The 21,378-nt window shown below is 41.4% G+C and overlaps 1 protein-coding gene across 1 annotated transcript in view; it reads right to left on the bottom strand.

Annotated features, from left to right (window-relative positions):
• The window catches only part of ANKFY1 (ankyrin repeat and FYVE domain containing 1), a 60,483-nt gene that overhangs the window by 14,609 nt on the left and 24,496 nt on the right, over positions 1-21,378 (bottom strand). The window contains exons 8-18 of the mRNA XM_070932075.1: positions 14,739-14,943; positions 12,811-12,879; positions 12,088-12,287; positions 11,881-11,978; positions 8,490-8,715; positions 7,464-7,562; positions 6,193-6,346; positions 4,837-5,005; positions 3,586-3,704; positions 1,904-2,060; positions 527-727 (exon numbers count right to left, since the gene is read on the bottom strand). Of these exons, the coding sequence (XP_070788176.1) occupies positions 527-727; positions 1,904-2,060; positions 3,586-3,704; positions 4,837-5,005; positions 6,193-6,346; positions 7,464-7,562; positions 8,490-8,715; positions 11,881-11,978; positions 12,088-12,287; positions 12,811-12,879; positions 14,739-14,943 (1,697 nt within the window). The remainder of the gene's footprint in view (positions 1-526; positions 728-1,903; positions 2,061-3,585; positions 3,705-4,836; positions 5,006-6,192; positions 6,347-7,463; positions 7,563-8,489; positions 8,716-11,880; positions 11,979-12,087; positions 12,288-12,810; positions 12,880-14,738; positions 14,944-21,378) is intronic.

The following is a 21,378-nucleotide window of genomic DNA, read 5'->3' as shown; positions in this document are numbered from 1 at the left end:
CAGCTTGCTTTAGGCAGCCCCACAGGTAAGCCAAAACTCTTAGCAAACCCAGAAAATTGCTACTTAAGTAAAGGATGGGATTTTGGTTTCTTGTAACAGCTGATTTCACAATCAAAGTGACAATTGGGGGTTTTATGGTCAAAGAAAACAAAATAGCTTCACTCAGTGTCTATGGAGATTCTCAGTCATCCAGGTCATGGTTGTCCCAAAAGTGATTTTTCAAAAGTCAACTGGACTTTGTTTTTTCCTTGAAGACATTTTGCTTCTCACCTGAGCAGCTTTGGTCAGAGCTGAAGTAGCTTCTTAATTGAGAAGCGAAATGTCTTCAAGGAAAAAACAAAGTCCAGTTGTCTTTTGAAGAAGCACTTTTGGGATAGTTTCACTCATGTTTTATTTTCTAAATGACTCACTTACTTACATACTGAATACTATCAAGCTGTGGAATTAACACTGACATATCGATGCATCTCCACAATGGATAGACTGCATAAATGTGCTTAATAGATAATAGTTGGCTCTCCTCTACCTGCTCAGCAGCTCCAGGCTCCCGCTTGAGAATTGCTTCTGCTGCCTTGTTGTTCTTATAAGTCATAGCGCAGGCAAAGGGGGTCAACCCTTGTCGGTCCCTTAAGTTGAGCTGGATGGCAGAGTGTGAGATCATCATCTGGATAATGGTGTTATGCTGATTGATAATGGCAACGTGGATTGGGGTTTTTCCTTCTGCATCCTGCAAATACAGTTGAGTCAGTGGTGCAAAACAAATAACCAGTGCCCACAGGATCTGCCTTGTGGACAGATTGGGCTAGATTTGCTAGGAATACTGACAATGTATAGCATAATAGATTAAGTACAGAGGCTCTGAATATGAAAGGACAGGTGGGTAACTTGAGGTACTAAACCCATTTGGACTCCACTCCCCAAAGCCCTTTCAAAACAAACCTACTCTATCCTTCAGAAGGCTGCTCCCATTTTGAGGCGGGAAGCACATCAAAACTGCCATGTAAATTCTAAGAGAGACTTAACATCATTTTCAAAGTGCTAAACAAACAAACAAACAGCATTCTCTTCTAAAATAAGAGCCTTGGTGGCGCAGCAGACTAAGGCACTGTTAAGTAACACCAGCTGCCTGCAATTACTGCAAGTTCAAATCTCACCAGGCTCAAGGTTGACTCAGCCTTCCATCCTTTCGAGGTAGGTAAAATGAGGACCCGGTTTGTGGGGGCAATAAGCTGACTTTGTATAAAAAAAAGAACACCGCTTAGGGGGGCCCCGAAGCCCTACTAAGCAGGTATATACAAAAGTATGAAGGCTATTGCTTAACGCATTGTAAGCCGCCCTCCGGAAAAGGGTGGCATATAAATCGAACCAGTCAATCAATCAATCAATAAAATCCAAAGAAAAGAACCCAAAAATCCCCCACCACCATGCTCATTATTTCCACCCAATTCAGCCTCTATCCAGAATCAAACCCAACTTTATATTTCTTATGCAACTTGAAACAAACAAGCATGCATCAATGAAGTAACAGAAACTGTGGCCTGTAAATGTGGTTATTTATTCTACAATTATACATCAGGGGGTCACATATCCAAAAAATGTACCCAGGAGAGTGAGACAAATGAGTCTATTTAACCTGTAGCCTCACCTAATTTAAAGAATAGAAAGGATTTAGCTAGTTTCCAACCGAAGGACAGATCCGATAAGCAAGCAAGGATGGATTTATAGGAAAGGACTGGGTTCTTGACAGAAATGATAAATCTGAGCACAATGTGGAACCAGAATGTTTTCGTAGCAACTGTCCACGAGGAAAGATTCAAAGAGCAGATGCAAAGAAATTAGCATACCAGCAATGGAAAAAAGGGCTGCCAGCAGAAGCTGAACTATTATAACTTTTCTCACATACCTGCGCATTTACGTTGGCACCAAACTCCAGAAGGCATTGTACTGTTTCTTCAAGTCCCCAGCAAGCTGCCAAGTGCAATGGCGTCTGTCTATCATGAGCCTCCTCATCACCCTCTCCATTGGCACCTGGCTGCCTTGGGCTATTCACATCACAGCCACTGGGAAGAAAGTAGCATTAAAAGATCAGCCTGAAGCATTCAAAATTCCAGACCGTAAGAAAAATGGAACTTATTCCATACGGAGGAAAATTAAAAGGATACCCACCAGTCCTCAAATGGAAAGAGAACTATATCTGCATAAAATGTCATGTCCCCACTAGTGAACTCTATCCTATTATTGCACTTTACTTTGTTGAGGGTAACTACTTCCCTCAGCATAGTATGCAACGGACTGGGCAGCAAAGAGATGCGTTACTGGTTAAACACACAGATACTTGGTTTCTCAAAACAATGATAACACGTCTTCGAATAATCACTCTCCAACACAAAACATAGTTTACTTACAGTTCTCTTCAGTCACACACAGTCCCTCATCAGGAGATCAACCATCAAATAGCAGAAGCAGGAGCTCCCGGGCTTCCTGTCTACTTTTATGGCTGCCTGATCATAGCACAGCCAATCATTCTTCTTATATCATGTAAAGTCACAAACATAGTTTTCTATATGTTACCTACCCAACCGTAGGATAAATATCCAACATACTTGCACAACACCAACAAATTATAGTGTCTGATTTAGAAAGTACAGGGATCTTTAAGGATAGAGAGACTGGCTTCCCATCCTTCCAACCAAGGTTCACCAGCTATGAGAACCTCCAGCAATAACTCTCCTTAATTAGAGCAGTGCCCTAGCTGGGGGAAGGACATCCATTCTGACACCCAGCTGGAGCATTTTCTTCAGCACGAGTGCTTTTTGCAGGTGTTTTCAAAGGGAATCAGGCGATATGCTTCACTTTTGGCTTGCGTTTAGCATTATTCTGGAATAGCATTAAATCTCCTTCCAAAAACACAACTGATCAACAGATCATTATGTTTCTTTTGAACGTTAGTTTAATGCTATTTCAGAAAAGCACTAAAGCCATATTTAAAAATAGCCTGAATAGCAGCTGATGGGCATTGAAAGAGCTGTGCTGTGAAATAGGAAAGACTTGGCTTTCTCTCTCCTAATACACTGGGTAACCTACTCTCCTGCAGCACTACTAGGTAGCTGCTGTTCAGGCTGATCCAGGTTTCCAAGCTGGGGATCTGCTTAACTGCCTGGGAGATAGCATAGAGAGAGCTGTTTGAAAGCATTGGTCTCTTCTACTGCCCAAGTAGAATGGCCCTGCAAAACTGTGTCCATATTAGTCTAAAGAGGCCACTAGAGGTAGTCTGCAACTTGTGACTGTTCAATGTTGCGAAGGACCTATCTAGGAATACTTACGACCCAGTTCTGAAGTTCTAACCCAATCACCCCCCTGTCACATGACTGCATGTAAGGTGCTTGGCAACTGGCGATCATTTACAGCAGTCATGGTCACACAATCATGTTTTATGACAGTTTTGCTGAAAACCAGCATTTACTTTGCTTTTCAGCAAAACCAGCTCATAGCGAACCAAGAATGGTTGGATTTATACGATAAACATATAAATCACGGCCAGAAAATGCTGTAAACTTTTGTACTATAGATTCTTTTTCCCCTGACCTGCGAATCAAGAAGCAGGCAATCTGTTCACTGTTCTCATCAATGGCCCGGTGCAGCAATGTCTGTAAACACCCACTTGGTCCTGGACCCCAGCAAGTTGCATCACAGCCGTGCCTTACCTGCAAGCAAGAAATAAAGAGACTCACTCTATGTATAAAAATGTATGACTTTATGATTTTTTTTTTAAGTCTTTAACATGGAGAAGTGATTTCTGGAATGAAAAACAGACATCTTTATATCATAATCTGCCTTTCTTATGTGTATATATAGACAAAGAGTATGCAGGCTGTTCAACCTAGAAAATTGCATTTATTTATTTGGTCTCTAATAAGAGTAGTACAGTAGTAAAGCACTGTTATTAACATCTGCTGCTTGCAATTACTGCAAGTTCAAATCTCACCAGGCTCAAGGTTGACTCAGCCTTCCATCCTTTCAAAGGTAGGTAAAATGAGGACCCAGATTGTGGGGGCAATAAGCTGACTTTGTATAAATATACAAAAGTATGAAGGCTATTGCTTAACGCATTGTAAGCCGCCCTGAGTCTCCGGAGAAGGGCGGCATATAAATGAAAGCAAAAAAAAAAAAAAGCGCTTTCCTGAACTTAGGCAGGAAAAAAAAATCAAAAGCACAAGTATAGAATAGGTGGTACCTGGCTCAACAGTAGTAACTGTGAGACAGATCTAGGAGTCCTAATGGACCACCACTTAAGTATGAGCCACCAGCTTCAGCTGCCAAAAAAGCCAACGCAGTCATCGGCTGCATCAACAGGGGGATAGCATCAAGATCATGAGAAATGACAATGTTACTTTATACCTCACTAGTGAAGCTACATTTGGAATACTGTGTATAGTTCTGGTTGTCACGATACAGTAAAAATGCTGAGAGTCTAGATAGCATGCAAAGAAAAGCAACAAAGATGATCAGGGGTCTGGAGGCTAAATCATATGGTGTCCAGGTGAGGGAGCTAGGTATGTCTAGCCTGTCAGAAGGATTAGAGGGAATATGATAATGGTCTGGTATGGCTTCACAGAGAAGAGGATACTGACTTATTCCCCAAAGAACCAGAGAGCAGGACAAATAGTAGTGGGTGGAAGCTTGTTAACGAGAGATCCAAATTTTCTGAAATGAGAACAATTAATCAGTGGAATAGCTTGCCTCCCAGAGTTGTGGGTGCTCTATTGCTGGAGGTTTTTCAAAATACGCAAGATTGTAACGTTTATTCTTAACTTTATCAGTTCCATTCCCTCTTACCAGCGTTGAAGCAATATCTTCCAGATTATTTTCAAGAGCAAGCCAGAGGGGAGGGTTCCCCTTCTCATCCGGCACAGACATGTCTGCTCCTCTAGTGCAGATTGCATCAACTACCAAGGGCAGCTGGTTTTTGATTGCTAGTTGAAGAGCTGTCTCTCCATCTTGAGTCCTGCAATAAAGGCAATGTCAAGTCTATGTCTTAGACCTTTACTTCTGGCAGGGAATCCTTACTACTCAATACCTGGTTAATATAATCACCATTCCACCCCTTAATTGGCTTTCCCGCTGGGATCACAAACAAGAGTTTATCAAAGCATGCAAAAATACTGCATTTTGTAGTGACACAGAAGGAGAAAATTATTGTACATGTTAGGAGCAATCACATTAAATAACACTTTAATTAGACCTTATCTTTTTATTGGGAGGTGACTCTCAAAACCTTTCAAAAACCCTGTAAATATTTTGCTCTCAAAACAGTTCTCACCATTGTCTGAAAAACAGTAAAAAAGCTAAACATTAAGTTCTCTGTATTTTTTAATAATTATTATTTCAACTAGATAACTTGGAGAACATGCATGGAGAACTATTGTAAATTTGCTGTTCCTGAAAATGAAAGGTCCATCTGCCCACACTAATTGCTCTATAAAGAATGAGTTGTGCTCCAAGATTTCATACATGTTCCTGCCCATCCACCTCCTATTACCCAAGGCCTTTTCAACAGACAATGCCAGAGGTTAAAAGTGGAGCTTTCTTCATGTAAAACAAGTGCTAACCCTAATCTTTAGTAATTCTGTATTTTATACTGAAATTCTAATTAAATTTTTTTGTATCTCTTGCCTGAGCAGGAGACCTGAATTCTTGGTCCTGGCCTCTGGCTGTTTGTCTCTTAGCATGTAAGAACGAACTCTCAATAATGCATACATTCCTACAATTTTCAATGGAAACAAAAGAAATAGCAAATCCATTTGTCTACCTACAGTAAATACACCTAACTGCATTAAAAAAAAACATTTTCTGACAAAAAGCTACTTCTGGAAAATTCTGGCTTGCATAATATTGTCTCAGTTACTGAATCTCTCAATGGAAACAAAAATATGCATCCACGGCTACAAAAAATAATACCATTATAAGAGCATTTTAAAAATGAGCCCCTCCCAAAAGGACTTAATGTTTAGGACATGGAGAGGGTCAAAAGACTCAAGTCAGCTATGAGAAACGTTTTGATATCTAACCATTAATTTAACAAAATGGATTCTTGGGCTGGTTCCCCTCAGATGCTTGGAGCCTAAAAACTGAATTCTGAAAGCCTGCCAGGAGTTTCTCGCAAATGCAGAAGTAATATCGGCTTCTTATTACCTGACACTGATATCGGCTTGATGCTCTAGGAGGAACAAGGCACTCTTGCTATCCTGTCTCTGTATCGCCATGTGTAGCAGAGTCTGTCCGTCTGACATCGTGTCATTGATGGAGGCTCCAGAGCCCAGGAGTTGAGCTGCGATCGTGTGCATCCCTGATAAAAAAAGGGGCAAGGTATTTATGGTATTTTTAATGATCCTTTCTTCTAAGGAGCACGGGTCAACTTAAGACAGCTTCCCAGTCCAGGTTTTCAATAACGTTCTAAGATGCACGTTACTTGTTAACTATTTTAATTATTTTAAATTCAGCAACAGAAAGCCCAGAACTCTCCAGATGTTTAGGGATACATGATAGCTAGATTTTGTGTGCTCAAGCTCAGCATACCTGGAAAGTACAAAATTAGCAAAGATTATTTTGCGCCTGAGGCCTAAATTCACATATAGACTATGTTAGCTGTCAAATGCCTCTAGATCAGGGGTCTCAAACCCCTGGACCATGGACCATTACCGAGCTGCTGAACTGTGTGTGTGTGTGGGGGGGGGGGAGAGGAGTGTGCAAATCTTCATTTGCGCATGCACAGGATTTAGGTTGCATTCACAAAAACATTCCACCCGCCATCACTGAAGCCGCTACCGCTGTCAATCTGCGGAACCAAAGAGGTTGGGTACCCCTGCTCTAAATGCTCCCAAAAGCTGCCTCTGAGTTTTAATTTTTAAGGGGGTGTTAGGGGAAAAGTGTGTGTATGTGTGTGTGCGTGCGTGCGTGCGTGGGTAAAATCATGAACTATATTTAATTGAAATTGTAATTAAATTTAAATGAAACCATTTTTCCCCCTATCCTAGTAGCCTGCTTTTTTTTTTTTTTTTTTGGCCCTGACCTCATCGGCTTTTTAGGATGTGTATCTGCTCACAAGCGCCTCGGCTTGCAAAAACTAACAGTTTCAGAGAACACACCAGTAAACATGTGCTGCTGAGCCACCACTTGTAAAGAATAAAGGGTGGGTAATCATATGAAATAACCAAACCTCCTCTGCATTTGAAAACAGGATTTTAAAATATCAGGTTGGATGGTGCTTTAAACTCCCATTAATTTCAACTGAGAGAGCAAAGAAGTGAAGTCTTTCTTGGTGGTGAATCGTTTGAAAGGATTTTCAAAAGCATTACCTTTGCCTGGATTACATCCTTATTTTATAAAACAATGCTTTCTTTTATTTTGCAAAATAAAGCCTCCTCAACCTATCATACCGGAATCACACTTGTTTCAATCCTTACCTGTCCACAGTGCTAATCCTAGCACAGTTTGATCTCTAGAGTCCTTGAGACTGAAGTCTGGAATGATTTGCAAGTTGTTGGTTGCATGGAGAGCATTAGCTATAAAAACAAAAAGTAGAAAACAGGTTTCTTTAAACATGCTAATTTAACGTGCTAAAGTATGTTGTGATTACAGTTTCCAAAACCCTTAGCCAAAATCCATAGAATCATTGCTCAACCTGGAATCCTCCAGATATATTAGACTTTAGTTTTCATAATCTGTGATTCAACTATCATAAAGATCATCCTGGTTGAGAATTCAGAGTTTTGCAGTCCCAATCTATCTGTTTGGAGCCAGGCTGAGAAGAACTAAATAATTATCCTTTTGCTTTAAATGATCAGATTGAGACATTCTGCTTTTTGAACAGTAGCTTCCATTTTACATTCACAGCTGGGAATTCTAGAATTTATAGGTGATCTTTGACTTACAAATACAATTGGAACCAGATTTTCAATTTCTAAGCAAGGTGGTGGTGAAGTCAGCCACAGGATTCATTTTAACAACTGCAGTGATTTGCTTAGCTGTGGCATAAAACTGGGTATGACTCATTTAACAACCGTCTTTCTTAGTAACAGAAATGCTGGTCCCAATTACAGTCATAAGTTGAGGACTACTTCTGTGGTCTTTTCTCTCCACAAAAAAGTATTGAGGATATTCCCTCAACCATAAAGATTGTTCACCTCTGCTCTAGATCAAGTATAAATTCATTTCAGAGACAAGTATAAATTCCCAGTGTCTTTTTTGATTTGATTTGTCTGAAATAGTATAGGGTTTCCTGCTTGAGCGGGGGGTTGAGCTAGAAGCCCTCCAAGGTCGCTTCCAACTCGGTTATTTTCATCATCTTCTCAGATTCCTCTTGATTCTTTTCTTTAACTCTCAAGTGAACCTCTTCCAGGTGATCCTTATCCTACTCCTTGGTCTTATTCATTCTATTCTGATGCTTTCCAGTGAGCAACTCCTTACCTAAAGTTCACTGAACCTCTTACCTTTTTGCTCCAGGATGACCGATACCACATCTGGGTGGTTATAGGCTATTGCCATATGAAGAGGAGTTTGGAAACTAACACTATCCGCAGTGCCAGGCATGACAGTCCCCTTTGGGGCGGGTGCTGCTTTCTCTGTCTGGATATTTGGGTTAGCTCCTTGTTGCAGCAACTCAGCTGTGAGATTGGCTAGACCGTGCTGGCAGGCTGTGTGCAGCGGTGTTTCACCCTTTAGAAGAAGAAGAGTTGGAGAAATGAAAGGCATCTGCTGGGAGAATGGGGGGGGGGGAAGCTCCTGAAAAAGACTTTCCAGAGTTAAGCAACCCAGACCTTAAGTGTCACGTGCTGACATGAATTTAGCTATCATCAATCCAATCTGAGTCTGGAATTAATTCCTTCTGAAGGCAGATATGAGTTCATCTGATTGTATGGCCTTCTATACCAGCTTCCCCTAATCCCCTAAAAAAAACAACCCTATCATACTAGGCTTCACACCAGACAAAGAGGAGCAATGATATTCTCATCAGCAGCCTTGGATTCTCACTGGCCAGTTAAAGGCAGCCAGTCTATCATACAGGTAGTCTTCAATTTACAACCATAATTGAGTCTGAAATTATGGCTGTGAATTGTGCCAGTTGTTAGGTGGGTCATCACATGACCAACTCAATTTTACAACTTTTTTGGGGGGGGGGGCAATCCTTAAATAACCATGGCAGTTGTAAAACAAACATCGCAGTTGTAAAGTAAACCCATTTTCTGCAATGAGTTTTTTCCCCCAGAAACCAGAAGTAAACACCAATTTTTGGTAAAAAAAGATGTCATAAATTGTGGTCATGTAACTGCAGACCACTGCAAATGGTGGTAAATATGGGTCAGTTGCCAAGCACCCAAAATGCAAACATGTAACTGCAGGGGAGGCAGCCAGCATTGAAACTTTGAAGCCAGATACGATGGCCCTTTTTTGGGACCATCGTTAACTCTGAACAGTTGCTAAGCGACTGTGTCAGGCCTGGAAGCCATCTTTGATTGGATTTTCAGGCCTGCCACATTTAGTGCTGTGGGAAACTGGGAGGGGGGACTATATGGAGCAGGGGAGATATATAGTCATAATAACATTCCTTTCTCTTGCCCTGCACCTGGAGGGGTGTGACTGGGAGGCATCTCCAGTTGGGACAGTGCATTGATTGGATCATGTGATGGACATGTTGGTGCTGGGCAGGGACTTGGATTTTCCTTTGGGTGGGGAAAACCTGGAAGCTTTCAGATTTGGGTTTTCCCAGATATGCCAATATGACATCTCTAATAAAATGGAACTTTGAGGAACTTCTAGCCTCAGAGTCTTCTTTCGTTGGGGGTGTTACTTGGAACCCTGGCAGACTGGTCATAAGTCAAGGGCTATTTGTATTGCGAAAGAAATTGAAAGGAATCAAACAAGGTTACTTGAATTGTTTTCATTTCACCTGGTCATAATTTTTTTTAAAAAGCCAGTAATTTATGTATTTCTATCTAAGCTGTTTTCTTCCTCCTTCACCTTTTTCTTGTGCACTGTATCTTGCATAAAAAACTTTGGGGCAGGCACTTTATTATTCACATCAGGATGCATTCAAGGAATCTTGCTGAAGGATGAACAACATAAATCATACAGAGGTAGACATATTGTTAAGGAAATAAATAAAATTGCCCTGGATGGTCTCACATATGATCCGGTGGCTCAGGAGATGCCTCACGCAGATGGCAAGATATGAAGTTTCAGGAGCTTTATAGTTAAACCAATTAAAGAATTTAATGCTTGGGTCTTTTGATTGTTGATTACGAGATATACTGAGGATGAAATCAAGGCATATTTACTCTCTAACAACAATACAGGTAGTCCTAGATTTACGACCACAATTGAGCCCAAAATTTCTGTTGCTAATTGAGATCATTAAGAGGCTTTTGTCCCATTTTATAACCTTCCTTGCTACAGTTGTTAAATGAATCACTACAGTTGTTAAATTGTATGCGGCCGCGCGGGGGATTATGGGAGCGACGGGGCGCTCCCATGTGACTCCTCTCCTGCGCGAGCTGCATTGGCTTCCAGTGGACTTTTGGGTGCGCTTCAAGGTGTTGGTGATCACCTTTAAAGCGCTCCATGGCTTAGGGCCGGGGTACTTACGGGACCGCCTTCTGCCTCCAATAGCCTCCCACCGGCCGGTCCCACAGAGAAGGCCTCCTCAGAGTGCCATCGGCCAGACAATGCCGGCTGGCGATCCCCAGGAGGAGAGCCTTCTCTGTGGTGGCACCTACCCTATGGAACAATTTACCCCCAGAGATACGAGTGATCTCTGACCTCCGGACTTTTCGTTGGGCCCTAAAAACTTACTTTTTTCAGTTAGCCGGTCTGTCTTGATTTTAGGGTTAGTTTTAAAATTTTGATATTGATTTTAAATTGACAAGTTTTAAATTACGGGCCAAATTTATAAATTATTTTAACTCTATTTTAATTGTAATGTTATTATGTTTTTATTTTGGCTGTTCACCGCCCTGAGTCCGAAAGGAGAAGGGCGGTATAGAAATTTGAAAAATAAATAAATAAATAAATAAATAAATAAATAAATAAATAAATAAATAAATAAATAAATAAATAAATAAATAAATTAGTAACATGGTTAAATGAATCTGGCTTCCCCATTGACTTTGCTGATCAGAAGGGTCGCACAAGGTGATCACATAATTCCAGGATACTGCAACTGTCATAAATATGAATCAGTTGCCCAGCATCTGAATTTTGATCACATGACCACGGGAATGCTACAATAGTCAGAAGTGTCACAAGTCATTTTTTCAGTGTCATAACTTTGAACAGTCACTAAATAAACTGTTGTAAGTGGAGGACTACTTGTACCTTCTACTCAGGGGTGAAATCCAGCAGGTTCTGACAGGTTCTGGAGAACTGCTAGTGGAAATTTTGAGTAGTTCGGAGAACCGGCAAATACCACCTCTGACTGGCCCGAGAGTGGGGTGGGAGTAGAGATTTTGCAATATCCTTCCCCCAGGAGTGGGGAGGGAATGGGGATTTTGCAGTATCCTTCCCTCAAGAATGGAGGAAATGGGGATTTTGCAGTATCCTTCCCCTGGAGTGGGGTGGGAATGGAGATTTTGCAGTATCCTTCTCCTGCCATGCTCACCAGCCACACCCACCAAACCACATTACACCCACCAAGCCAGGCCCACAGAACCGGTAGTAAAAAAATTTGGATTTCACCACTGCTTCTACCATTACATTTTGCAATAAGAGCTTCCATCGTATTGATCCATATCCCATGACATGGTACAAAAGGAACCGCAGCAACAACTACTTTGGGATAGACCAACCACAATAATTTGCATTCAATATTCCTTTCTCCAGACCTACCCATTTATTCCTGTGATTGACTGTGGCCCCGTGTGTGGCTAGGAAGAGTGCTGCAGCTTCATTTTCGGCCCCCGCAGCTCTCTGTAACAAGCAGCTTCCTAAAAGCAACCGCCAACAGAGAAAATTAGAGCAGTAAGTACAAATTCAACCAGCCCTACCAGCTAAGCCTCATTTTTTAATTTCTTCCCCTCTCACCCTCTCTCTCACCTGTCACTGTATCTGGAGCATCAGTATTGCTCCCTCGTTGGATGAGTCTAGCGGCAAAGCTGTTCTCATCAAAGGAATTGCCGTTCTGCACAGGGACATCCTCAAAGGGGTTGACAGACAGGTCAGAAGACATGGTAATATATTGAACCGCAAGCCATAGGGCGGTACTTCCTTCGTGGTCCTTCAGTTCCAGATCAAGTCTAAAAAGAACCACAGAGTCTTATTTTCCATTGTGCTGGAAATATGGTCTTTGTTCCAACAGTGAAAATCAGGACCTTCTACTAGTGGGGGAATGTTTGTCCCTGAATCTCACCTATTTACTGGGCTGGGCTTTCAATGGCTACATTTTCCATTTTCTGCCTTCCACAAACAGTAGTTACAATAAATGTTTAATTTTTTTCACGCAAAATTACTGATTTATAAGATTAACTGTTATTACGATTTCTGATAAATGCAAGTAATTCTTCCGGGCTGTAACCTAATGTAACAACTGGTTCTTAACGACATTATTTAAAATAGCAGTCTAACACAGAGGTCTCCAACCTTGACAACTTTACGACTTGTGGACTTCAACTCCCAGAGTTCCTCAGCCAGCATGCGCTGGCTGAGGAATTCTGGAAGTTGAAGTCCACAAGTCATAAAGTTGCCAAGGTTGGAGACCCCTGGTCTAACAGATGAACCTTCCTCAACTTGTCCATTTTTTGTTGGCTTCCACAAACTTACTGTTTGCACTGCAGCAGCTGACTGAATACTTGGTCGTTTCTCACAACAATCGATGAGTGCAATGGAGTCCTAAGGAAGGAAGGAAAAGTTATTTCAAATGCAAGGTTATAAAAGCAACCTTCCATAATTTAGAAGCCCCAACACACTTGGAGAATTAGGGAGTCCTCCTTCATTTGGCTCTAATAGCTTCAGTTTTATTTTTATCCTGACTAGCAATTGCAATAGCACTTAGACTTATATACCGCTTCATAGTGCTTTTACAGCCCTCTCTAAGCGGTTTACAGAATCAGCATATTGCCCCCAACAATCTGGGTCTTCATTTTACCCACCTCGGAAGGATGGAAGGCTGAGTCAACCATGAACCGATGAGATTTGAACTTCCGAACTGCAGCTAGCAGTCAGCTGAAGTAGCCTGCAGTATTGCACTCTAACCACTGCGCCACCTCGGCTCTTATACATAAAAATATGACTATCACTAAATATTGTTCAGAAGACAGGCAATTTGTTTTAGGTTTAGCTTCCAGCAAGGTTCTTCTTGGGTATCACTTCAATGTTTGACATGCCATCCAATTTATTTTTATTTATTTAGGAAACTTATATGGCACCTAATTGCTCACAGCGACTCTAGGAAGCTTACAAGCAATAAGAACACAGTATAGAAAACAAAATAATAAAAAAAAACAGGTTAACTGAGTTCTCACATTTTTAACTCATGCAATCTCCTTCTGATAGATTTCATTCTTAGTTATGGTATCTGACACCCAAATAACTTCTCCTTATCCAGTGTCCAAAGTCAAATCGTGAATCGGTAGTCCTCCATTTACAACTATAATAGAGCCTGTCCATTACGATTCTAAGTTGTGACAACCATAAAATGGGTCACTACATTATCAGACCCATTTTTATGATCTTTATTTTTTGTGGTGGCTCTTAAGCAACTGTGACGATTGTAAAGCAAACCCCTTATTTGCCATGGGCTGCTTTTGTCAAAAATTGGCAGACGTTTCAGCAAAAATGTTGCAAAACACAGTCATATGACCACAAGATGCTATGAACACCTATAAATGCAGGCTGGCCAATAGCACCCAATATGCGGTCAGGTAACTGGGGTGTATGGCCATCAGAATTTCAAAACCGGGTCATAGCTAGCTTTGAGGAGTCGGCTGTAGTTCAAACAGTTGCTAAGTGAACGACTGTAAATTGAGGACTACCTGTGTGGTGCTATCTTTAAGCAATAGAATTAGTTATTATGTAAGGTCATTAGGAACTTTATGAACAATGTATAATTGTAGGTGCAACCCCTACCATGACCTAAACTATCTCTAACAAATTCTATCTAATCTCTTTTTGGGCTCCCTCCCCAAAATTATCAGTGGATTTTTAAATAGCAGATAAAAACCTATAGTAAATATTGATAAAACATGACAATTGGTTTTCCTTCAAATCCAGATGAAGTCTGGGAAGAATAGCATCTTATGTTGAAAAGCATGCCACCATATTGAATTAAGGCTTACTTAGTGAAAATCAAGTTTTTATATTATTGAGATTCACTTCAACAGAGAGTAAATGACTTTGCTAACAGAAGGTGTTAAATTCAATCCCCAGCATCTCCCAACTTAAATCTTGTAAGGATCACTGACCAAAGAACTTGGGATCCTGTTTGAATGCGAACCGTGAAACACTGAGCTACATGGAGTTATTAACCAATATTCCACAACAGCCTTGAGATGTCTGAATGAAGAAAACTGCTACAAATATGTGGACTCCAATTCCCATAATTTCTCTGTAAAACATGGCAAATACTGAGAATGCTGGGCTTTAATGAATACTTCTGGAGGATGTTCAGCCTGGGGGAAGCTTCATATGTCCACATCAACCTCATGAGTAACAGTCACGCATACAAAAAGAGCAGGCTACCCAATAGTCACCTTCCTTGACTGTCTTGCATGTTGGGATTGGCTCCTGCCCTTAGGAGGGACTCCGCAATCTGCGCCATCTCCGACATTACTTCTGGTTTGTGCTTCTTGGAGTTATAGGATGCCACAAGATGCAGGGGAGTTTCTTGATCTCCCAGTGTTGCAGCATTCACCCGGGCACCATTTTTAATCAGGAAATTAGCAGCAAATTTATCTCCTGTTGAGTAGGGGGGAAATGATGACAAATATCTCAACATATGAAGTAAAAGTCACTGTCCTTGCCCACCTTTCCTTCACATTCAGAACCAAAATAATTAATTGCCTCAAAACCTAGTAATTTAGCAGTTTCTCTTTCTGATCACTCGGATGAAGAACACAATGATTCAGAAGAAAGATCTTTTACATAGAAAGGGAAATTATACTTTAGATTATTTAGATTATACTTTAGCCTTCTTACAGCTATGTCCTGGGTCCCACATTATACCACAATAGGACTATCCAACATTTCAGTGATCAGGAGCTGCCTTCAATATCATTGTTTGTATGTGTTATATCTATGCTAATTTATGTTAAGGATTATACTTCTTGTTTTTGAAAATACTGCCAATTTTCAGCAATCAATGTTATTAAAATATGAGAGTGGTTGAAGAGATTTGAAAACTTACCCCTACAGTAAATCATAATTTTTCAACTATGATTTAGTATTTTACAACTGATTGGGCTCTTACAACATACTGAGCCAAAGCCAGTGAACTACCTTATAGTTTATCCATAACCCAGACTATGTGTTAACTTTGCAGTAAAGGCAGATTAACTCAGCAAGAGCCTGATTACAGTTTTATGATCATGATGCCAGCTCTATCTACTATAAAGGTTGAAAGAGACAGAAATCACACATGCAGAGAAAAAGGAACTGCTGGATGTATCATTGAATCCATTATTATGGATTATACAGTTCTGGGCTGCATAAACAGAGGGATAGAATCAAGATCACGTGAAGTGTTAGTACCACTTTATAATGCCTTGGTAAGGCCACACTTGGAATATTGCATTCAGTTTTGGTCGCCACGATGTAAAAAAGATGTTGAGACTCTAGAAAGAGTGCAGAGAAGAGCAACAAAGATGATTAGGGGACTGGAGGCTAAAACATATGAAGAACGGTTGCAGGAACTGGGTATGTCTAGTTTAATGAAGAGAAGGACTGGGGAGACAGGATAGCAGTGTTCCAATATCTCAGGGGTTGCCACAAAGAAGAAGGAGTTAAACTATTCTTCAAAGCACCTGAGGGTAGAACAAGAAGCAATGGGTGGAAACTAATCAAGGAGAGAAGCAATTTAGAACTAAGGGGAAATTTCCCTGACAGTTAGAACAATTAATATATGGAACAACTTGCTTCCAGAAGTTGTAAATGCTCCAACACTGGAAATTTTAAAGATGATGTTGGATAATCATTTATCTGAAGTGGTGTAGGGTTTCCTGCCTGGGCAGGGGATTGGACTAGAAGACCTCCAAGGTTCCTTCCAACTCTGTTATTCTATTCTATTCTATTCTATTCTATTCTATTCTATTCTATTCTATTCTATTCTATTCTATTCTATTCTATTCTATTCTATTCTATTCTATTCTATTCTATTCCATTCCATTCCATTCCATTCCATTCCATTCCATTCCATTCCATTTCTTCCCTTTTGGCAGCTAATTTTTTCTAGACACAGGCAGTGGGACAGTAGGGACAAAACAGCAGCATTATGCAAGGTAAGACTGACAGTAGAGGGCACAAAGCAACCAACAGAGACAATTTCCCCGTGTTTGTGTACAGTATATACTGTTTCTTCTGTCCCTTATAGCTTTCTCAGCCTGCCAAAGAGAGAATCTTTCAAACTGGCAGAACACCAGAGTGATGTGTAAAACATGGGCAAACTCTCAAAACAGGCTTTCCTAAAGATTTTAATGAAGTCAGGCTAGGAAAATCTGGACCAGAGAGTCTCTTAGATGGAGACAGCTGGGAGCCAGGAACAGAAGCAGAAGAATGTTTTAACAGAGGAGAAAAAAAGAAAAATATCTCTGCAAGTTTTCAGTTTTCACTCATCCACAGCTTAATGAACAAGTAGTATGTAAAGCAACGCTAGAAATGACTATCCAGAATAAGATGTTCGGAGAGGGTGGAGGGCATATTTCTGCCATGAATCAGGTACAGTTTGTGCAAGTTCTCCAAACAGCAACAGTCCTTGGCCTGGCCAAGAAAAGACTGGGAAAAATAGAGCAAGGGAACTGCAACTGCACGTAGACAATCAGGACGTGAGATGTGCCGAGTTCCCAAGCAAACCCTCACCCTCTCTTTCTCTTGGGGTCCTGCCCATAACTGGAAACGGACAGTGTGATTCCCCTTCATTTAAGCAGGAAGGACAAAACGGTTGAACTAATAAGTTTATCACTGTGAAAAATAAACTGGGAACAAGATGCCTTTGCTCTTCTCTCCACTGACTGCATCCAAGAACTGAAAAACAAATGATATATGAAAACCCACTCTATGCTTGCCCCTGCATCCCAGCCGTCCTTTTCAGTGTAGACCCTGGCCAAAATGGCTGCCCATTGATACTTTAGAGCCACAAAGAGATCCAATGGACTTCCACTGGACAATGGAAGCTGCTTCTGGAACCTCAGTATAGTAAGAAAAAAATCTCGTCCCTGCAGTCAGTGGAGGGAAGAGCAAAGGGATCTTATTCCCAGTTTCACAATTTCAAACTCCAGCACTGATATCGCAGCCAAAATCCTAACCCTCTAAGGAGGAGCACAAACTCCAGTGAACTGCTAAGCCAAAATGAAACAGCAGTCAATGCAGGCTACATATGATAATATGTATGCAAGCTCCTAATGTGCAAGCATTTTGTACTATACATCAAAATAGAGAAGGGCAATTTTCCTGCCAAAGAAGGTAAATATGTGTGTTCCAGGATGATGTTGTGAGATCCAATCCGAGCCAGTCACCAGGACCAAAGGTTTCTTCTTACAAGGTTTTGGTGTGGAGGGCTGGCTATTAAGTCATTTATTATTGTTCCCTTGTGTTGTTGCGCCCTGAAAAACTAATAGGCTGGTAGTAAATCAGCCCTCCAACTGACATGGGGCCCATTTCCCAGGCTTCAATCATTTATCTGGCTGTTTTTATCCCAACTTGGTCAACAATCATAGTAGCTGCGCAATTGAATGCATGTCCTTGTTCATTGCAATGTGAGGCTACCAATGAGTTCGGATCTCCTTGTGTAACCATTCCCTCACAAACCGTCAACACCCTAATTAACAACTAAAAGCTACACACCACCAGCAATCATATAAATACAATGTATAGAACAGCCCGGTACACATATTCTGGACAGACAGAAGTTCCCTAATGTTGGGCTCCAGCACGAGCTTGGAAGAATAAATCTTTCGTTACGGTGACAGACTCAGATGAGATCCAGCAATTTTCCTTTTTTACATCCAAAGGGAGCATACTTTATTTTTTCACTTGTAAAGGCAGGATGGGGGTGGTATGACAACGATGCAATTATATCAATAGAAGGGACACCATATAAATTTTCAGCCCTTGAGGTTGGGGGTCTGAACCAAATTGATTCCACTGGCAATCTAATATACCTCTTTTAGAGTTTCTTGAGCAACAGCAAAAAAAGAAGAATAAAAATAGTAGAAACAAGGACCGCCAACTTTGCTGCTGATGCTTGACAGTATGTTCACAGTGTGCACACAGAACTGTGATTCAGATGCTTTTCATTTTCTATAGGCATTTAGCTCAGAGGCAGAACAGAAGATGCTTCCCCACCGTCAGAAAACTATGTAACTCAAGATGTTTCTGCTCTGTTCTTTTGCTCTCAGTGTCATGGCAACCAATTCCTATCTGACCATGCTAGTTCTCAAGACAGTTTTCCTCTTGCACACTAAAAACTTAGAATATACAAACACCATACATTGTGCAAAGCTTCGGGGACAGGTTTGTTTTTCAGTTTACGAAACACCATCTTAAAATAAAGTGCAATATAACATCTGGCATTAGCCCAGGGATTTGTCATGGTCATAACAAGAGACCTTAAATTACAGCAGCTTTCTCAGCTAGGCAATGGGCACAGCTATGGAGACCCTCCCTGGGTTGAAGTTCACTGCCAGCAATATGCATACAATTCTGTATGCAAAACAATGGAGGACGAAGGTCCATTGGAGAACAGACACAGCAGGAATAAGAGGGAAAGCAACAAGAAGAGAGGACTACTAGGTTGACCATTTTCCCTACAAATGAACCTCAGGTTTGGGGAGATGGAAGTGTTGGTAACTTTGATAAAATTTGTGCAGTCACGAAAACTCCCTCATTCTTCACTGTACCCCACCAGAAGAGGGATGTTGCCCCCAATTCTAAAACATAACCCTCTATACTCCATCCTAGGTTAGCTAGATCCTTTACATATTTGTAAGGGTAGTTGGATCAATTCAAGTCCAAGCTTCAGTCAAGTCCAAGACAGATGCCACTGTGTTGTGTTTACAAAGGTTCCTAAGCATCTCCAGGCTCAAAATCATGATTGGCTACTTTATAATAGAGGTATACAATCTGAGGTCCTGGACACACATGTACATATCCCCCAGGCCATGCAAAAGTTATCCAATAAATATGTTTAATGATGTCAAAGAAGGAAATGAGTCAATATCAGATGAGCAAATATATTATTTTCTTCTTTTTATACAACCCTGTAATTCAGCTGTGGAATCCGGCTGGATCTATCCGGCTTGCGCGAACCGGTAGCGCCGGCGGCGGGAAGCTCTGCCCACCCACTGCGATATCATTATGCCCCATTTTTGATGCATGCGCAGAAGAGGTGCGTGTGTGCATTGTGCACACACTTTCATTCCCAAACCGGTAGCAAAGGTAAGTAGATTTCACTGCTGCTGTAATCCCTTGTATCGGAGTGGAGTCGGGGCAATTGAATGGAGCTGAGTGTTCACTGGCTGGATGCCCTTCCTGATGCCTACGCAGAGTTCGCAGCAATTTTCTCTTTGCACCCTGATAAACGTCTGTTTTACCTAGGATTCAACTCTCAGTCTCCTGTGAGCTGAGCGGATACAACTCTAGGCCACCCCACTGCCCGAGCAAATACGCTAAATATATTTAATGAATTTAATGTAAATTGCATAAAATTATATCAAGAGGGCTCGCAACTTGGGCGTCCTCCTGGATTCACGGCTGTCTTTAGAAGAGCACTTGACGGCTGTGGCCGGGAGGACTTTCTATCAGGTCCGCCTGATATGCCAGTTGCGTCCCTTTCTGGATCGGGACTCCTTACGCACGGTCACTCATGCCCTCGTCCCTTCCCGCCTGGACTACTGTAATGCTCTCTACATGGGGCTTCCCTTGAGGAGCACCCAGAGGCTCCAGCTGGTTCAGAGTGCGGCCGCACGGGTGGTTATGGGAGCGACGTGGCGTTCCCATGTGACACCTCTCCTGCGCAAGCTGCACTGGCTCCCGGTGGTCTTCTGGGTGTGCTTTAAGGTTTTGGTTACCACCTTTAGAGCGCTCCATGGCTTAGGATCAGGGTACTTACAGGACCACCTTCTGCCACCAGTAGCCTCTCACCGGCCAGTACACTCACATAGAGAGGGGCTCCTCAGGGTGCCGTCGGCCAAACAGTGTTGACTGGCAGCCCCAGGGGGAGAGCCTTCTCTGTGGGGGCACCTGCTATCTGGAATGAGCTCCCTCTGGAGATACGGAGGATCCCGGATTTACGCACCTTCTGCCATGCCCTCAAGACCTATTTATTTCAACAGGCTGGGCTGGCCTAACTTGCCTTTTAATTGTAACTTTTAAAATTGGTTTTAAAATATTAGGGGGGTTTTAAATTGTTTTGGGTCAAATTATTTAATGGGTTTTTATATTGTCTTTTAAATTTGTAGTTTGTGTTTTATCTTTCTGGCTGTTCACCGCCCTGAGTCCTTCAGGAGTAGAACGGTATATAAATCTAATAAAATGAAAATGAAATGAAATGAAAATTTTTTATCCTGGACCTGCTTTTATGTGTGTGCATAGCCTTCAATGCTTCATTTGAAAGCCAAATATAGCTCCCACAAAGTTATAAATCCTGGTTCATGTTAAACAGAGGCCACTATAATCTGTAAAAGGTGCAAAATGGCAAAATGAAGACTTCCAGGATCACCCACTGTTTCTGCTCTAAAATTGCTCACCCAACTACCACTGTAGACCAGAAGAAAGGAATTTGTGTATGGTGCAGGTAGTCCTTGACTTACAACTATTTGTTTAGTAACCATTCAAAGTTACAAAACGGTACTGAAAAAAGTGATTAGGGACTGTTTTTTACAATTACGACCATTGCAGTATCCCCACGACATGATCAGAATTCAGATGCTTGGCAACTGGTTCATATTTATGACTGCTGCAGTGTCCTGGGGTCATGTGATCATTTTTTCTGACCTTCTGATGAGCAAAGTCAATGGGGAAGCCCAATTGATTTTACATCTGTGTTACTAACTTAAGAACTGCAGTGATTCACTTAACAACTGTGTCAAGAAAGGTATAAACTGGGGGAAAACTCACTGAATAACTCTCTCGTTTAGCAACATAAATTTTGGGGTCACTTCTGGTTGTAGGTCAAGAATT

The sequence above is a fragment of the Pituophis catenifer genome, unplaced genomic scaffold, assembly GCF_029215685.1.
Source record: "Pituophis catenifer annectens isolate HBS135680 unplaced genomic scaffold, rPitCat1.0.hap2 SCAF_1, whole genome shotgun sequence".
Taxonomy (NCBI): Eukaryota; Metazoa; Chordata; class Lepidosauria; order Squamata; family Colubridae; genus Pituophis; species Pituophis catenifer.
The sequence above is the reverse complement of the archived record's forward strand: the minus strand, read 5'-3'. Positions and strand labels throughout refer to the sequence as shown.